The 17,160-nt window shown below is 44.1% G+C and overlaps 1 protein-coding gene across 2 annotated transcripts in view; it reads right to left on the reverse strand.

The window, feature by feature from the left end:
• Positions 1–17,160, reverse strand: part of VGLL4 (vestigial like family member 4) — a 75,572-nt gene that overhangs the window by 40,508 nt on the left and 17,904 nt on the right. Inside the window, exon 1 of one of the 2 annotated variants that reach the window (XM_057384342.1) lies at positions 6,227–6,772. The exons of the other annotated variant lie outside the window; for it this stretch is intronic. Coding sequence (XP_057240325.1) covers positions 6,227–6,308 — 82 coding nt within the window. The 5' untranslated portion in view covers positions 6,309–6,772. Of the gene's footprint in view, positions 1–6,226; positions 6,773–17,160 lie in introns of those variants that run through there. 2 annotated transcript variants of the gene reach the window in all.

Below are 17,160 nucleotides of genomic sequence, written 5' to 3' on the forward strand. Positions count from 1 at the left end.
AGGGAAAACTGGCTGCCCTAAAGCTGGGATTGAGCTACAGGGAGAACTGGCTGCCCTAAAGCAGGAATGGTACTGGAAGAACTGGTTGCCCTTAAGCAGGGATTTGGGTCCAGGGAAAACTGGCTGCCCCAAAGCAGGAATGGAGCAGCAGGGTGACCTGGCTGCCTAAAGCAGGAATGGAGCTGTAGGGAAAATCGGCAACCCTAAAGAAGGAATTGAACTACAGGGAGAACTGACTGCCCTAAAGCTGGGATTGAGCTGCAGGGAAAACTGCTCCAAAGCAGGAACTGAGCTGCAGGGAAAACTGCCCTAAAGCAGAAACTGAGCTGTAGGGAAATCTGGCTGCCCTAAAGCAGGAATTCAACCCCAAACCCCTCGCAATTCTGCAACGCTGAGGAAGCATAAAGCCATTTGTTGTRAACACTCCTCCAGGAACTCGTGCTCAGCGCTAGCTCACACTATTTATTGTCAGGGAGAAACTCTAGGCTCTGTCCTGCTGGATCATTGTGAGTGTAAACAACTTTGCTAAATTGCTTGGCACTCTGTCTGCAGGCAGCATGTTCAARCTCTGCAGCCTATTCAGCCAAAATCAAATATAAAGGCCCATCTGTATTAAAGCTCAAGAAGAAATTAATAGACAGCCATTTTCATGCAAAGCAGATATTTAAAAAAGGCAAACCCAATACATATGGATGAACTTTTTCATTCATAATTTCAGATGCCACACAATGAAGACTGTTGTTTGAGCTTTATTTTTTCTCTAACAGCTCTCCATACAATACGGTGCATTGTTCAGACTCTGGAGCAATTTAAGCTTTTTCAATGTCTCCTAAAATCCCCGGATTTATATCCAAAGAGACCTGGCACTGTAACAAATTTGACTTGTGAGTAACAAGTTGCAGCCTTTAAGCAAATTGCTCATTAACACAGAATTCAACTTACTGCTACAAACCTCCGTACCTTTTATCTCAGAAAAAAAAATATGCTGCCTATCTTATCTACTGAAAGCTGTGGGATAACACTCTATTATATCTGGGTTTTTAATTTCCTTGTTTGAGTTCCCAGTACAAATGCTGAACTAGCATCCAGGTTGAGAACAACAGAACTGCAGGGAAAAAAAAAAAAAGGTTAAGTATGACCTAAATCTATCCTGCCTTTGATGAATGAGGAAAATAAACTGAATTTTGATGTCAGTACTGAAGAGGATATTCCCAACTTCGTGCTAGGAGGAAATGAGCAAGAAAAGCCCAATTGTGAACTTGGGGCTCTTTTGTTTCTTTTTCCTGAAGATGAAAGAGATTGAAAAAGCAAAACCCAYAGAACGTTCTATAAATGGGAACATTCTGTAGGTGCATCTTAATTTGCATGGCTTTGAACAGGAATTTTACACTGCCTTACAAACAGGAACATTTAACTCACCGTGAAGGAGATTCTTACCCAATTCTTGGTAGGAGAATAGTGCTAAAGTCATTTTATATATTTAGCAACCAAMCCAAACTCTGGAGTTAATAGGAGAAACTGATGTTAGAAAATCTGCAGAGAGAAATGCAAGGTCAGCAGAGAGAGCTGATGGAAACTCTCCTTTGGAACTCGGGAGAGCATGCTGCGTTGAGTTAAAGAGCAAATGGAGTTAGCAGGATGTGTGTCAGGCCCCTGCTCTGTGAGAGCAAACATCTGAAGAGGCCTTTTGGGGCAGACAGACACATTTTCGGGATGCCTCACAGTGCCCTGAGAGGACACGCAGCCCCGCCAGCCAAGGAACGCTCCAGCCCTACAGGAAGTCCATGAAATAATTATGTAATACACCACTAACTAATGAAAGCTGTCCTGAAACCAGAAAAAGGGGTGTTTTTCTACAAGTCTGGATCCAATTTTCTTCATTAAAAAAAAATAAATAAATAAAAATCCCAGCCTTGTGGACTGTCCAGAGAACAGAGCATAACTCTTTGGAGCGCTCGCAACGCGCCTGGGGGATTTCTCAGCATCTTATTGCTTTTTGTTCTACCTTTCCCAGCACGGCAGCTCCAGCCCCGAGAAGGCTGCAATAACCCAGAGCAACTGAAGCTGGGGGAGAGAGGGGAAGGAAGGCAGGATCTGCCTCCCAACACGGCACCATCTGTGCACTGACTGGGATAAAGAGTGGGACGGACCAAAGCTGGCCCGAGGCTGCAGCAGCAGCCACAATCCTGGACAATCCTGGACAATCCTGGACAGCCTTGGGTCAGGGACAGGCTCACCTGAGATCTGTGTCTGACTCTGGGCACTCCAGCACCTCACACACGGGGCTGAGAAACAATTCAGTGAGTTTGACCCCAAAACAAGGTGCAGATGTTCCAGCCTCCAGCACCTGAACAAGCACCTGTTGTTGGATGGGAAGCATYAGGAATGTCAGCCTGCCTCGGAACGGTTCTGCTCCCCAACCTCTGCACCTCAGTGAGGACAGCAGAACCCCAGGAGTTTGGTGATGCCCCTGAGCTCATTAGGAGGAAAACAATGATATGAAAGCACTGCTCATTAAACTGGCCGTTGTTGATTGCTGGCAGCAAATGTTCAGCAGAAGAATATCAGATGTAYTCACASAAAGATCAGCATCCAGATGCCAAGGCAATGATTCTCTAATTATTTCTCCTTTTCTTTCCTATTGCATCAAATATATTCCAATAATTTGCTTGAAATGGTTGGTCATCACTAATATAACTGTCATTTTCCATTGGTGAGGACCAAGCATTCCCACTGAAATGATTAAAAAACTGTCTTTCATTGGAGAAGGAGACAAAATTCAAATGCGTTTTTTACACAACTTGTTAAAAAAACCACCGACCCATTGAAATTCAGATTTTCCTCCAAAAGCATCAGTTGGATTCGAGATTATCATGGGACATCATGGGGGGCTCAAAGCCAGTAATGAGATTAAGAAAACCCTCAAAAGGACACAAATTATCAGTGTAAAACAAACAACCTCCAGGAAAGGAAAGGGCTTTATTCTGCGCTTCAGAGTTATGAATCCCCTTTCAAAAACTCCTTCCCCTCATCTCTGGTTATAATCCTTTCCTGGCTGTGGCTGTTTTAATTACATGAGCACGCAGAARTTTCCAGGAGGCTACAAAGGCACCCCTAGAGACCATTTAGGAGCCCCCTGCTCAAAGCCAGCCTCAGCCAGGGCGGGATGCTCAGGGCTCTAGGTGGGATTTGAGCAACTCCAAAGGTGGAGACTCCTCTGGAGATCCTGTGCCGGAGTTATCCCAACCCCACACAGAGAAATGGAAGCAATCATTCCATGTTTGAGCAAACAGCCASCCTCAGGTCAGGTTCCAAATCTGCAGCACAGCCTCCCCACTCCCAAATCTGCCATTCCCAGCCCAGCCCCAGCAGAAGGACGCTTTCCTGCCCACAAGGCAGATCCCATCACCYTATCCCCATTTGCTCTCTTCCCCCAGAGAGGAACCCAAACTCAGAAATGTGTTTTAGGAACTCAGCAGCACCTGGACGTTGTTTACATGCTGGAAACTCCATGGCTGGAGTGTGATCACCAATGGCACAATTTAGGAACAGACTGAAGACACAGCTGAGGTTTTGGGAGGTTCCTGCCCCTCCCAGCCAGGGGAGACTACCCAGGGCTGGCATCAGCTCAGCAGCCTGGAGCTCCCAGATAACAAATCACTATCTCTGACTCTTGCTGGGCAAGAAAAAGCAGGACTCCTCTCAGCATGCAAATTCCACCCCTCTGCTCCGTGCTGAACCGAAGGGCTGCCAAATACACGGGGTGCAGGAACTTTTCCTGGTTCCTGGGTACCAGCACATCTCTCATCCACAGCTGCAAACCCAGGCAACAGTTCCAGGGCCAGAGGTGAAAGAGTARAAAACCATCAGGAAACTTCAGAAAACATGACTGACACATCTCACCAGAGCACCAATCATMTCAAAAACCAATTGTTTCAGGAGAGAATCTAAAAAAATGAGGAACACATCCATTTCCTGTGGCCTACAAGCAGATCATTCTTTCTTCCTCTGAAACTCCAAACCTATTTTCCCATCACACTATTTGCACCTTAGCCCACATCTTCAAAAGTACTTTTCAGGAAGGCATCAATTTCTAAGCAGTTCAAGTGTGACCTTCAGTGAATCCTAATTAATTGAGTTTGAAAGGGTATTTTGTCATCAATGCAGTTACTACTGCAACAGCGTCCCTGGAAAGACAAGATCCATCACTGSTGACACAACTCCCTTATAAAATAAATAGTTGCAGAGGCCTGGGACATCTGTAGGCATCTCTAAAACACCCTTTGAGTTCAGAGCAGATGTTGCCAGTGTTTATACTTTTTAAACCATTGGGATATAAACACCTCGCTATAAACACCACTGAAGTTTTGCTTTTCTTTTCTTCATTTTGTGTATGTTTATTTTAGTGTTAAAAATGTTAACTATGTTAACTTTCAGAATAAGGAGAATAGCAACAGATGTCTAAGCTAAACAAAAAACTGCTCCAGCAGAGCCTATTCCTTAAACTGTTCTTTTGCTTTTGAACTATTAATGTTAAGATCTGGTTAAATAATTACTGGARAAGAGGGTGGGGAAAAAAAGGGGCTGGAAAGAATCTTCCATAAATATKAGGCATAATTACAATGAATTAAACTAATGAGCCAAAACTACAGCTCAACAAAACTTAGTCAACAAAACACTCGGAAAGATGAATTACGTAAATAAAGTTTTGCACAAAACTCCATGGTCTTCATCAGAACAAATCAATTGCTTCCAAAGAAAGCACTGCAGAGAGCAGCGAAAAACTTAAAGGATCCTGAAATTAAAAAGTTGAAGGATCCTGAAACTTGTTTTTCCTATTTTTTTTTCTTTTAAACTAACTTTTTTTTTCTCTAATAAAGAAAGCAGGGAATGAGAAAGAAGTTGGGAATTGAACTGCATTGAACCTGAGCTCTGTGAAAGAACGTTATTCACATTAATATATATATAGGTGCAAGAGAGAAAAAGGAGAAACAAAGATATGAACAGTACAACACGGAGCCCCTCCACTTCCTGAAGGGAAGAAACGTGGCCATGCTGSTTTAGGGATAGAAAAGGCTGTAATTTCTTTCCACCGTGAGATTCAGCTCCCTGTGTTCTGGCCTGCCCTTTTCCTGAGCAGCGTGAACAGATCTCTCCTGGGCCTGTGTATGCTCCTCATTGTGTCTTTCCTGACAACTACAGCAAGTAGCTCCAAACGAACATGGAAAACGTTCCTGCTGAATCAGAAAAAAAAAAAAAAAAAAAAAAAAAAAAAAAAAAAAAAAAAAAAAAAAAAAAAAAAAAAAAAAAAAAAAAAAAAAAAAAAAAAAAAAAAAAAAAAAAAAAAAGCTTTTCGCAGAGCTTGTGTGTGTGGCTCCAGCAAAAGCCGTCCCCCTGCCAAGCCGAATTAGCTCAGCGGTGCCTTTCTTTGCAGGCTGAGCCAAGCCATAACCGCTTCTCCGAGCTGCACGTAGGGAAAACTCGGCGAAGATTAAGAACCTGATTTTGTCCTGTTACCTCAGGCGCCTTCCCGAGCGAGAGCCGGCTGTGGGACGGCAGCGGCGAGCGCCAGCCCCCGCCGGACGGAGGCGACAGCGGGGGGAGCGCGTCCCGCAGCGCGGCCCTTGTGTAATCCCCGCCGGGGCCCCGGCCGGGGCGGCGCCGGGGGCGCGCCTCCCAACAATGGCCAGGGGACACGCCGGACACGCCGGACACTGGGCCCCAGCACCGGCCGCGGCCGGGCCCACGCGTGTCCGGCAGCGACCCGGCCCGGCCCCGCTCCCCCCGCGGCGCCCGGAGCGATGGACGAACCCCCCGCCCCTCACCCGGCCTTTAGGGACGCTGCCTGCGAGGGAAAGTTGGCGCTGAAAAGGGGGCTTGTTAAAAAAAAAAATTAAAAAATAAAAGAAAAAAAAAGAACAGGAAAATAACAGGAAAGAAAGAAAGAAAGAAATTTCTGCCCTGAAACAAAGCTCTGACAACAGCCCGCGGGGCGTCCCGCACCGGCGATCTCCAAAAACATCCCCGCTGACAAACAACGGCGAGCACCGCTCGGCGAAGGGATCCATCCCCTGCCCGTGCGACGGATCCGTTCCCTGCCCATGAGAAGGATCCATCTCCTTCCCGTGCGAGGGATCCATTCCCTGTCCGTGTAAGGGATCCATTCCCTCCCCGTGCGAGGGATCCATCCCCTCACCATTGACTCCCCGTGGCGAGGCACCATTACCTTCGTAGCACAGGATGCCGATATTGTTGTTCATCTTGTCCAAGTACTGGTAGTTCAACAGGTCCATCCTCATAAACAGCATTTATCGGGCTGGCGGAGAGGAGCGGCTCGGGGAGGGGGAGGCAGACGGTGCCGAGGCGCTCCCGGCTTCCAAACTCCAGCAGAGGCCCAGCCTGGAGCGGGTCGGGAAGGGGGAGCGGGCTCCGAGCGCTCTCGCTCCGCTGCCAGCCCGCCGAGGRGAACGCGCTGCGGGGCGGGGGGGAGCCGTGCGGCGGCTTCGCAAAGGTTCTTCCAAGTTTAAAAAAATTAATAATAATAATAATTAAAAGAAAAAAGAAAAAAAAGAGCGCAAAAGCAAAGCAAACCCGGCGGGAAGAGGCGGCGGGGCAGGGCAGGGAGGGGAGGGAGGGCAGGTCCCGCGGGCGCAGCCCGCTGCGAGCGCCGGCGCTGACAGCGGCAGTGCCCGGCACTGCCCGCCGGGGCCCCCGCCGCTCCCGCTCCCGGTGCCGAGCCCGATGCCGATCCCGRCCCGCCTCCCGCGCAGGCGCTGCGATCTCGGGGATGCTTTGTGCAGCAGATCAGCCCGAGCGRGAGCGGGGGGCGGCGGCAGCCACAGAGGGAGGGAGCGGAGGAGGGAAGAGGGAGGGCACGGCCGCGTCAGAGGCGCTCGCACAGGAAACACCGCCCGGCAGCGGCTGCGGGAGGAGGCGGCTCCAGGGGAGGAAGCGGCGGCCGCGGCGCTGAGGGGCCTCCTCCGGGCACACGGCAGCGTGGGGCTCGGCTGCTGATCCTTCTGCTTAAAACTGATTCTTGTTCAACGCTGTTTCGCTCCCTAACATGGCCTCGCTACCCCGCGCCTTCCAGCGAGTAGTAATGTGGTTCTACAGCAACAGGACAGAACAGCAGCCATGGAATTACAGAATGGTATCACAGGAATGACASATGGAATCACAGGAATGAAAAATGGAATCACAGGAATGAGAGGCACAATTAAAATAAAAGACGTGTGGTAGTGGCCATTTCCCCATATATACGTGTTTTGCATATTTATGTATATTTTAAAAGGTTTCTCTCGTTGCATATAAACACATTGCTACAATGCCATCAGGGCACAGCCAGATGGGATTTTTTAAGGGCTGTTAGTAGTTAAACGTTCTGAGCTCTGGGTCTCCAGCAGCTGCCGAAGCTGCAATGCTATCATCTCAGAATGTGGGCTGCCCCTGTCCGGCCCAGCCTGGATCGCACAGCTCGGACAGATGGGTGAGACTCCCGGCAGGGCACAACATCTGGGACAGTGCCAGCGTGTGCCAACTTCATGGGCAGCACTTGGCATTTCCTGCGGCTCATCAGCACCCGGAGTCTGGGGCTGACACAAGAAGAGAAATAAACACTGGGGAAGTTTGCTCCAAGACAAATAAAAAAGAGTTTTTGGACTTATGGAGTCCTAATCTTCTCTCTGCCCTCTTCAGCTTGGAGCACAGCTCACCCCTGCCTGTCTGGGACAGAGAATAATCACAATACACACAAGAGCAGACACTGAGAACCAGCAAAACACCTTTGATTTCGGCCCTGGGAATTTCTCCCCTCTGCCAGAGAAGGGGAAGGTGTGACACGACAGAGGCAATTCACAGATTGACAGTTTGTGATGATATTTCAAGACTTGCTCCTTGAATGGATGTTTCAGTGAGAACAGGTAGTTTAAATTTACTGCTGGTATCTACTGAATATTTTAAGGAAGATTGCCAAGAGCCTAAATCAGATTTCTCCTCACTTCCGACTCACGAAGCAGTGCTGTGTGTTACCCACCTGGGCACTGCAGCTGAAGGAGGATGCTAACAAATCCCCAGAAAACCTTTCTGCATGGCTGGGGAGTGAAAGTCAAGCAGCCCTTTACTGATTATTTGTGTGCAAAAGGGGTGCTCTCCTAACTGGAAGTGCTATTAATCTCTACTACTTCAACACGGTGTGAAAACTGTTGGGTACTGAATGCTGAAGGAGCCGCACATTTCTGGAATGGTGTCTAATAACAAGTTACCGTTGTTTTGCAAAAGTTGCAACCACACAGACCAAAGCAGCCCATGACATTTTCTAGAAAGAGGAATATTTTTGATAAAGTGCATTGTGATCTTTAAGCAGGGGGCTAGAAGTTTTGCAGATTGTGCATACTCAGGTCTTCTACCCCAATGCATCAAATGAAAACAGCCTTCTAATAAAGGCATCAAGAGAACTCTGAGCCCTTTAGGACACGAAGTGCAGTAAAAATCCACATCTATAACATTAAAAAAGAGAGGCATGTTTCTTTAACATGAAATGCAAGTTCCTTGCGGAAGTATAGGGGACAACATCCTTGATATGTAGTTTTCAACAACACAGAGCATCCCTGAATTTTCATGAATGCCCCACATCTATTGGATGCTTGGGAAGGACAAGAAGACATAAGTATTTCATTTTTTCACTWTAAAATACTCAAATTTTTATGGGAGGTGCAGGTGATGAGGAAGAAAAGAAAGCACTGTTTGAACTCCTTTAGAGCATCACAGTTCCCAGTCCAATATAAATTCTYCTCTATGTTCCAAGATCTCTATTTCTTCAAGCTGTTTGGCAAAGCACGGTTGGGTGTTGTCCACAAACCACTGACTCCTCRGTAGCGCTGTCCAGACATTAATAAAGGAGTTAATTCTTCTTCATTAGACCAGCAGCYAGCAGAGTGCAGGTTTTTAGGCACACTCATTTTAGGTTTTTAGTAATGATCCCTGTTAAGTGGATGGCTTTCAGCATTTCAGTGCACGCTCTGAGTGGACTTGTCAAACGTTGCATAATGAATGTGCTTCACAATAAATAATAATAAACTGGTGCCAACCYCTGAGAGCTTTTTGAACTTCTAATTAAAATGCCTATGTTGAAAATAAGGAGAGCATAGTGAAAGAATGGGGGGGGGGGCAGAATTGTCAGTGTGAATGTGAACTCTTATATTACATTTTAAACCCAAAATCCATTCACGGGAAATGTTTCTTTGAAAGAAAATCCATCAACTCAACAAACCGAAGTGCAGCGTGCATTAACCCCAAATTGTGACAGGGTCACTGTCAAGCACTTGGTTCCTGTCAGCGAATTCTCGATTTGGATTGCTGCTCATCACACCCTTCCCCAGTGTGAGAGACCTCCCCCTGACCTGAGACCGGCTAGGTTAGGAAAAAAGGCTGATTTTCATGAGATTCGTAGCTGCCAGCAGAGATGTCTCTGCCCCYCCACTGTCTGGAGGACTTCCTCCAGGATTGCACACTCCTTCCTGGCAGGCTGGAAATGCCAAATCCCGCATCCAGCGGGACCCACTGAACTGTGACACAACAGCAGCCTCTAGAGGCAACGGGGATTTCATGGGAAGGGTTTCCAGCCATCCCACAGGGCAGCTGAGGGACTCCAGCCTCCCAGGGATCGGCCCAACTTCAACCCAGAAAGACAATTCAGTCTTCACTCAACAATGTCTTACCACASAACMGTTCTGAGGCACAGAAAACAAACTAAGGGAAACAAAAAAAGAGCAGGTAAATCACTGATAGAAATTGTCCACAATAAAAACATGCAGCCCTTAAAAAATAACGCAATAAGTCCACTATAAAAACATGGCTTATCTGAAMACAAAAATCCTCACAAATTGTACATTATTTGTTCCCCAAATTTTTGTAGGGAAAAAATTCTTGATGTATCGAGTCTATAATGTCAGATTTGACCGACTTTAACGGGTTTTGGAGCATTTGAACAAACAGTGAGATGTTTTAGGACATGACAAACACACAGGGAGCTGCTTTTTCTCAAGCAAGCCAGCACAGAGCTCTGCTGCCTGCCTTTCCTCTGCCCTGCTGGCCCCTCTCCTCTCTCCCAGTGCTGCTGGCCCAGGCAGGGCTGAAGGGCTGAGGAAATGCCTTTGGTGCCTGCACTCCACAGCACCTTCCAGGAGAATGGGCAGCACTGCCAGCAATCAGCACATGGATGGGGGARAAGGGAAATGTCACCCGTGCAGGCCATCAGCAGAGAGCAGCTATGGAAACAGCTCGGCAGCTGACAGAAAAAACAGTATTTTCAGAGGTGAGGCATACTCATATGTGTGTGAGAGCACCCAGTACTGCTCAGTAATTCCATTTTGATGGATAAAGATCTGCTGCAGCTCCTGAGGTCAGACAGGCACCTGCTGATACCTCAATGCACACCAAGGAGGGGTGCAGGAATCAAGCAAGGGCATTTAAAACCAGCTTTTACCTTTTTCCTTTACCTAAGAAAGGAGTACGTGGGAGCTGAGGGCTGCTAGGTGGCGATGTGCCTGAAGGAAAAGGATTTTCTTTATCCTGCACACACCACTGCAGCACTGCTGCTCTCAGCACCCCAGTTCTTACAGTTGTTAGAATGCATTTCCGTTTTTTTTTTATCATAAAGTTGCATTGAAAATTATTTTATTCACACCAAACTTAACACTCCCTTAAAATAAATAAGTAATTTGAAAAAGCCCCACCAGATAGAGCATCTCTGAGCTAAAGTGAGTCCTGTTTTACCTGTCCTCTTGATAAAAGCTTTCACCAAGATGTCAGACATTACAGAACACAAAAGAAACTTTTAAAATTATCACTGGAGCTTGTCAAGACTGAAATAGCCAGCTTATATCCAATATCGACTTGTAATAAAATTATTCCTATATTCTGTCATTCTTGTTACACCCAATATCGACTCCTAACAAAATGATTTCTATATTCTGTCATTGTTACACCCAATATCGACTCCTAACAAAATGATTTCTATACTCTGTCATCGTTACATCCAATATTGCCTCGTAATAGAAATATTTCTATATTCTGTCGTTCCCGTCATACCCTAAACTTAGGCAGTGCTGCTTGAAAAACCCAAACACCACACTATCTAGTGGGGAAACCAGGATTCCTTATAAATAAACTACCTTAAAAGGAAACAAAACCAGGATTCCTTATAAATAACCTTACAAATTAGATAAAACCAGGATTTCTTATGAATAACCTTACAAATGAGATAAAACCAGGATTCTTGTCAATAAACTACCTTATAAATGAGATAAACCCAGGTTTCCTTATTAATAATCATATAAATGAGATAAAACCAGGATTCCTTATGAATAAACTACCGTATAAATGAGATAAAACCAGGATTCCTTATAAAAAACCTTACAAATGAGACAAAATCAGGATTCCTTATCAATAAACTACCTTATAAATGAGATAAAATCAGTATTCTGTATTAATAACCTTATAAATGAGGTAAAACCAGGATTGCTTATAAATAACCTTATAAATGAGATAAAGCCAGGATTCCTTATAAATAACCTTATAAATGAGATAAAGCCAGGATTCTTTATTAATAACCTTACAAATGAGATAAAATCCAGATTCCTTATAAATAAACTACCTTAAAAATGAGAAAATACCAGGATTCTTTATTAATAACCTTATAAATGAGTTAAAACTCATTTATAAAAAATGAGGATTCCTTATAAATAACCAGGATTCCATTTATAAAAAAAACAGGATTCCTTATAAATAACCTTGGGAGTGTGTCACAAACTGCTGGGGAGCTTCCCTGTGTTGGGAATTCCCAGCAGGGCCAGGCCACCAGCCAGCCTGGCTTCAGCTCCCATCAAAYAAAACACCAGGGAAACCAAAAATACAGCAAAGCTGAGAATGCCTGGAGCTGCAAGCACTTGTAGGGCCCAGGAATAGATGGTGAGGGCTTGTCTGGGCTGGCAGATGGAGTTTTTAATTTAGTTTGGTTTTTTTTTTTAATTTTTAAAGAATGCCTTGCAGCTCTTATCCCGTACCACTGACTGCCTTAAAGACACAGATTTCAAACAGCACATYGCCATGCTTAGAAATAAAAACTGGGATAAAAATCTCAAATCACTTGTTTGTGAGTATTTAGGACCAGCTATTTCATACCAGATCCAWAAACTCCAAGGGATTTATCAACTCAAAAAGCTTTTGGTTAATTAAAGAACCCTTTGTTTCCAGCCCAAACCAAACACACCTGCTGTCCTTTTACAGCTCTTTCCATGTGGGAATTGGGGCAAGAAAGGAAGGGTCTCAGAGACCTTTCCTATTTGGGCTTGTGGGGTTTTTTTAGCAATTGAAGTCTGGGTGAATATATAAATAATAATAAAATAAATCAAAAATATATCCTGCCCTCTGGCAGCAGCAGGAGCTGAGGAATTGGGATAACACCCAGCAGGATTTGATGGTCCCATCAGGCACCTGCTGTTCTTGGGCTGGGACACAAAAATTGGGACTCCTGGATATTCCCAAGGCTGTCACAGCTCCCAGGGGTGAGGAGCAGAGTCTGCCTCCTGCTGACCCAGGGGATGCTTCCACGTGAAACAGGAATGAGAAAATTCACCAGAAAATTCACCAAAACCTCATTTTTCTTGCCCTCATTCCCTGCCTGCCTGCTCCAGCTCAGCAGAAAAGGATATTTTCCACTCCTCACCATTTGTTGGTGTTTTTATATTTTTATATTCTTAGGCTGGGCTGAGAACGCTTCAAAAGCACAGCTAACAGATAAATCTGGTTTGTCTGGGTGGAAAAAAAAACTGTTGTATGCTAATTAAAAACTCGATGATCTTTCCTGTTGTTTGCATGCTRATTTAAATTTCTGAAGGGTTGATGGTAATCACAGGCACAATTCAAACTGAAYTACAGAGAGTCCCAAACACCACCAAAGCCTCCAGATGCAAACAGTGAAGTGCAAATGCCCTGATCTCATATTTGCAGGGGCAAAGAAATTCCTTCAGATTGTTCCAGTATGAGAAATGAGAGGATAAAAGAAAGAAAATTTTTTAAAAAATCACTAAAGAAAAAAGCCAATTTTAAGTCCAGATGCGAACAGTGAAGTGCAAACGCCTCCATGCTCTGATTCTGTTTGCAGGGCTAAGAAATTCCTTCATATTCCTCCAATATGAGAAATGAAAGGATAAGAGGAAGAAAAATTTAAAAAAAAAATGCTAAAGAAAAAAGGCAATTTTAAGTCCAGATGAAAACAGTGAAGTGCAAATGTTGTCATGCCCTGATCCCATGTTTTCAAGGCAAAGAAATTCCTTCAGATTCTTCCAGTATGAGAAATGAGTGGATAATTTTTTTTTAAAGAGATTACTAAAGAAAAAAGCCAATTTTAAGTCCAGATGCAAACAGTGAAGTGCAAACGCTGCCATGCCCTGATCTCATATTTGCAGGGCAAAGAAATTCCCTCAGATTCTTCCAGTATGAGAAATGAGAGGATAAAAGGAAGAAAAATTTTTAAAAAAAGGAGATTACTAAGAAAAAAGCCAATTTTAAGTGAGCTCAATGCTCAGGAATCTACACCACTTTTAACTCAGGGAAGTTGGGAGCCAGACCCTGTTTAGAGGTTGGGTTTCAAAATTACTGCACAGATCCCTCAGCTTTGGGAAAGCAAATCCAGTTTCCAGCAGCCACTAATGACAGGGTTCAGAAATAAAGCAGAGAGCTCCAAGGTTGCTGAAGTCTTTGAAACATTTCCCCTTATAGCTCACTTGGCAAGACATAAAAAACACCTTTTTTATATGTAAATATAGAAATAAATAAATATATACAAGGCTTAATTGAACTTAGATGTCAACATGTGTAAATCTGGGGAGCTAACCTTGCTGGCACACAGACTGAATAGTCCAGTATCCCAGGTAATAAATTCATAAATGAGATAAAACAAGGATTCCTTAGAAATGAGATAAAACCAGGATTCCTTATCAACAAACTACCTTAGAAATGAGATATAACCAGGATTCTTTATCAATAACCTTACAAATGAAATAAAACCAGGATTCCTTATGAATGAGATAAAACCAGTATTTCTTATTAATAAAGCACCTTATAAATGAGATTTAACCAGGACTCCTTATGAATAACTTTATAAATGAGATATAACCATAATTGCTTATGAATAAACTACATTGTAAATGAAATAAAACCAGGATTCCTTATGAATAAACTACCTTGTAAATGAAATAAAACCAGGATTCCTTATTAGTAAGCTTTTACATTATATAAAACTAGAATTCCTTATGAATAACCTTTTAAGTGAGATAAAACCAGGATTCCTTATTAATAACCTTAAAATGAGATAAAGCCAGGATTCCTTATATATAAACTGCCTTATAAATTGAGATAAAACTAGGATTCCTTATAAATGAGATAAAACCAGGATTCCTTATGAATAATACCCTTATAAATGAGAAAATCAGGATTCCTTATAAATAACCTTATAAATGAGGCAAAACCAGAATGCCTTATGAATAACCTTATAAATGAGATATAACCAGGTTTCCCAATGCTGTCCCTTGCAGTAAAATCAATCACAACTTTTCTTGCGAAATGAAATAATTTTGGCTTCTACACATCGAAGCAATTCCTTATCCTAAATGTTGGGATGAAAATATCAATAAGAACCTATTGCAAAATCCCATTTCTACAACTTTCAGCCTGCTTGATTAAATTAAAATTAARTTTAATTCAAGCTCTAAAGCTATTATTTTCCAGTTGAAGGTCTTGTTCTCTATTATTTCCAAAGTATTTGACCTTAATTATTTTTTTTAYCACACCAAGAGAAACAACCCCAATCTTAAACAAACTGGGGTGCTCACAAAGCCCAATCCCTTTGCTCAGGGTGCTGATGGAGAGAAGAAAACAAGGAAAAAGGACAATGAAGGGGTTTAAAGTGTTTAAAGTGCATTGTTGGAAGTGTTAAAATGTGAACTATGTGTGATTTATACCTGTGCATAGATACTACACAAGGCATTTTTCCTTCCAAAAATCAAACCTAGAGAATACTGAAAATTCTCAAAAAAAAAGGGGATTTCAATGAAATCAACACTAGCTTTTCTTATTGTGCTTTTGCTGTTTTCACTCCAAAAACACCATGGAAACAAGAAAGGATTTTTCATGTTTTGCATTACAAAAAACACTTCTTCAATTGTTAYTAAATTCCAGCTTTCTGCCAAACCAGCAAAGTCTGCATTTACACTTCACTTCAGCTCTACGCTGATTTTCTTTGGGCATCTCAGGCCCATTGCTCACTTTAACAGAAGRGACCATTCTTTAAACCCAAATGTTGGCTTTCCATTTACCATMAAGTGAATAAAATCCCCTCTGCTGAGCAGTGCCCACACCAGGGGTTGTTCTCCAGGCTGGGAGCAACCCCAGGAGCTGCAGGAGTTTGCAGTGACCACAACCTGAGCTTTGTCATGTTTTAGCACTCGCTTACCCCGAGGCGGGAGGAAAGGATCAGAACCACCAAATTTCAACCACAAAAAAAGCCTTGGGTGTGCAGATTTATGGGTGCAATCAGGTTTTTGTTTTTTTTTTTCCCAAGGCTCACATCCACCACCCCTTCACTTGTGAAATTTGTTGTTTCCCAAACACACCAAACATTCCACACCATCCCCAAAATTTCCTCAGCCTTTTCAAGTGTTCCCCACTTTAAAGTGTTTCCCACTTCACTTGTGAAATTTGGTGTCTCTAAACACTACAAATATTCCACACCGTCCCCAAAATTTCCTCAACCTTTCAGTGTTTCCCTCTTCACTTGTGAAATTCGGTGTTTCCTAAACATGACAAATATTCCACAATGTCCCCAAAATTTCCTCAGCCTTTTAAAGTGTTTCCCACTTTAAAGTGTTCCCCACTTGTGAAATTCGGTGTTTCCCAAACATTCCACAATGTCCCCAAAATTTCTTCAGCCATTTAGTGTTTCCTACTTCACTTGTGAAATTCGGTGTTTACCAAACACACCAAATATTCCACACCATCCCCAAAATCTCCTCAGCCTTTTCAAGTGTTTCCCACCTTAACACCCCCCCTCTCTCAGCTACAATCTCCCCTCTCTCTCCCTCCAACGACCTCAACCCGTTCCTCCAGAGGTGTTCTCCAGCCCTAAATCCCTCTTTTCCAGAGTGAAGAATTTTCTCATCGATCCCACCCCACCCAGAGCCCCCATCCTGCCTCACCACGATTTCCAAATCCAAAACTTCACAACCCAGGCTTTAAAATCCCCATTTTCCTCTGGAGCAGCCACAGCTCCCCATTCCTTTGGCTGGGACAGGCCAAGGCACACAGAGCACCAGAAGATGCTCACTCATGGGATGCTGATATCCCAAAAATGAAGGCACAGGGGGCCTCCTCATCTCTCTGGCTTTGTCCTTTTCCTCTCAACCTTTGATTTCCCTTCTCTCGAGCTGCAGGTGCTCAAGGTAAGCAAGGTTTTTTCCCTGACTCAGTGATATTCCATCTTTTGTGCAAAGAACTGGGAAAAGGCAGCGATRTCCTGGGTGTGCTGGAGTTCACAGACTCCTCCTTTTAGAGGAAAATGTAAAAAAGGATTATTTTGTGATAGGACTGGTGGCTAAAGGGCTCCTAATGGTCCCAGCAGCTCCTTCTGAGATAAAATTGCCCCAAAGACAGACCCAAGCTCCCAAGGAAGAAAAAAAAATCAGCTGCAAGTGGTGAGCTGGCCCAATTGCCTTAGGTGATTGCCAAAAATTCTGGGCTTGTTTTTCCCAGAAGTGRGAGAAACTGAAGTGTCCCATGGAAATGCTCCTTGGGCTGGGCCAGGACAATGAGCAGAGGATTGCCAGCCCTGGCTGCAGGGTGATGCTGAGAGGTGATAAATTCCAAGGCACACAGACCCAACAGGCACTCCTGGAGGGCAGGAGGGACAGGATACAGCCTCACAGGCAAGGACTCCTGGTTTAGGACTTTAATATCGAGTTTATGGCAGTCTTGGTGATGGGGCTGTGTGAGCAGCCCGGGGTGGTTGTTCCATCAGCTCCAAAATGCCCAAACACACCCCTGTGCTCYCAGCTGGGCTGCTTTGTGCTGCTTATTTTTTAAAAGAAGTAGCAGCAAAAACGTCAC

The sequence above is a fragment of the Malurus melanocephalus genome, unplaced genomic scaffold (genome assembly GCF_030028575.1).
Source record: "Malurus melanocephalus ecotype Western Australia unplaced genomic scaffold, MMel_1.1 scaffold_702, whole genome shotgun sequence".
NCBI classification, from domain to species: domain Eukaryota; kingdom Metazoa; phylum Chordata; class Aves; order Passeriformes; family Maluridae; genus Malurus; species Malurus melanocephalus.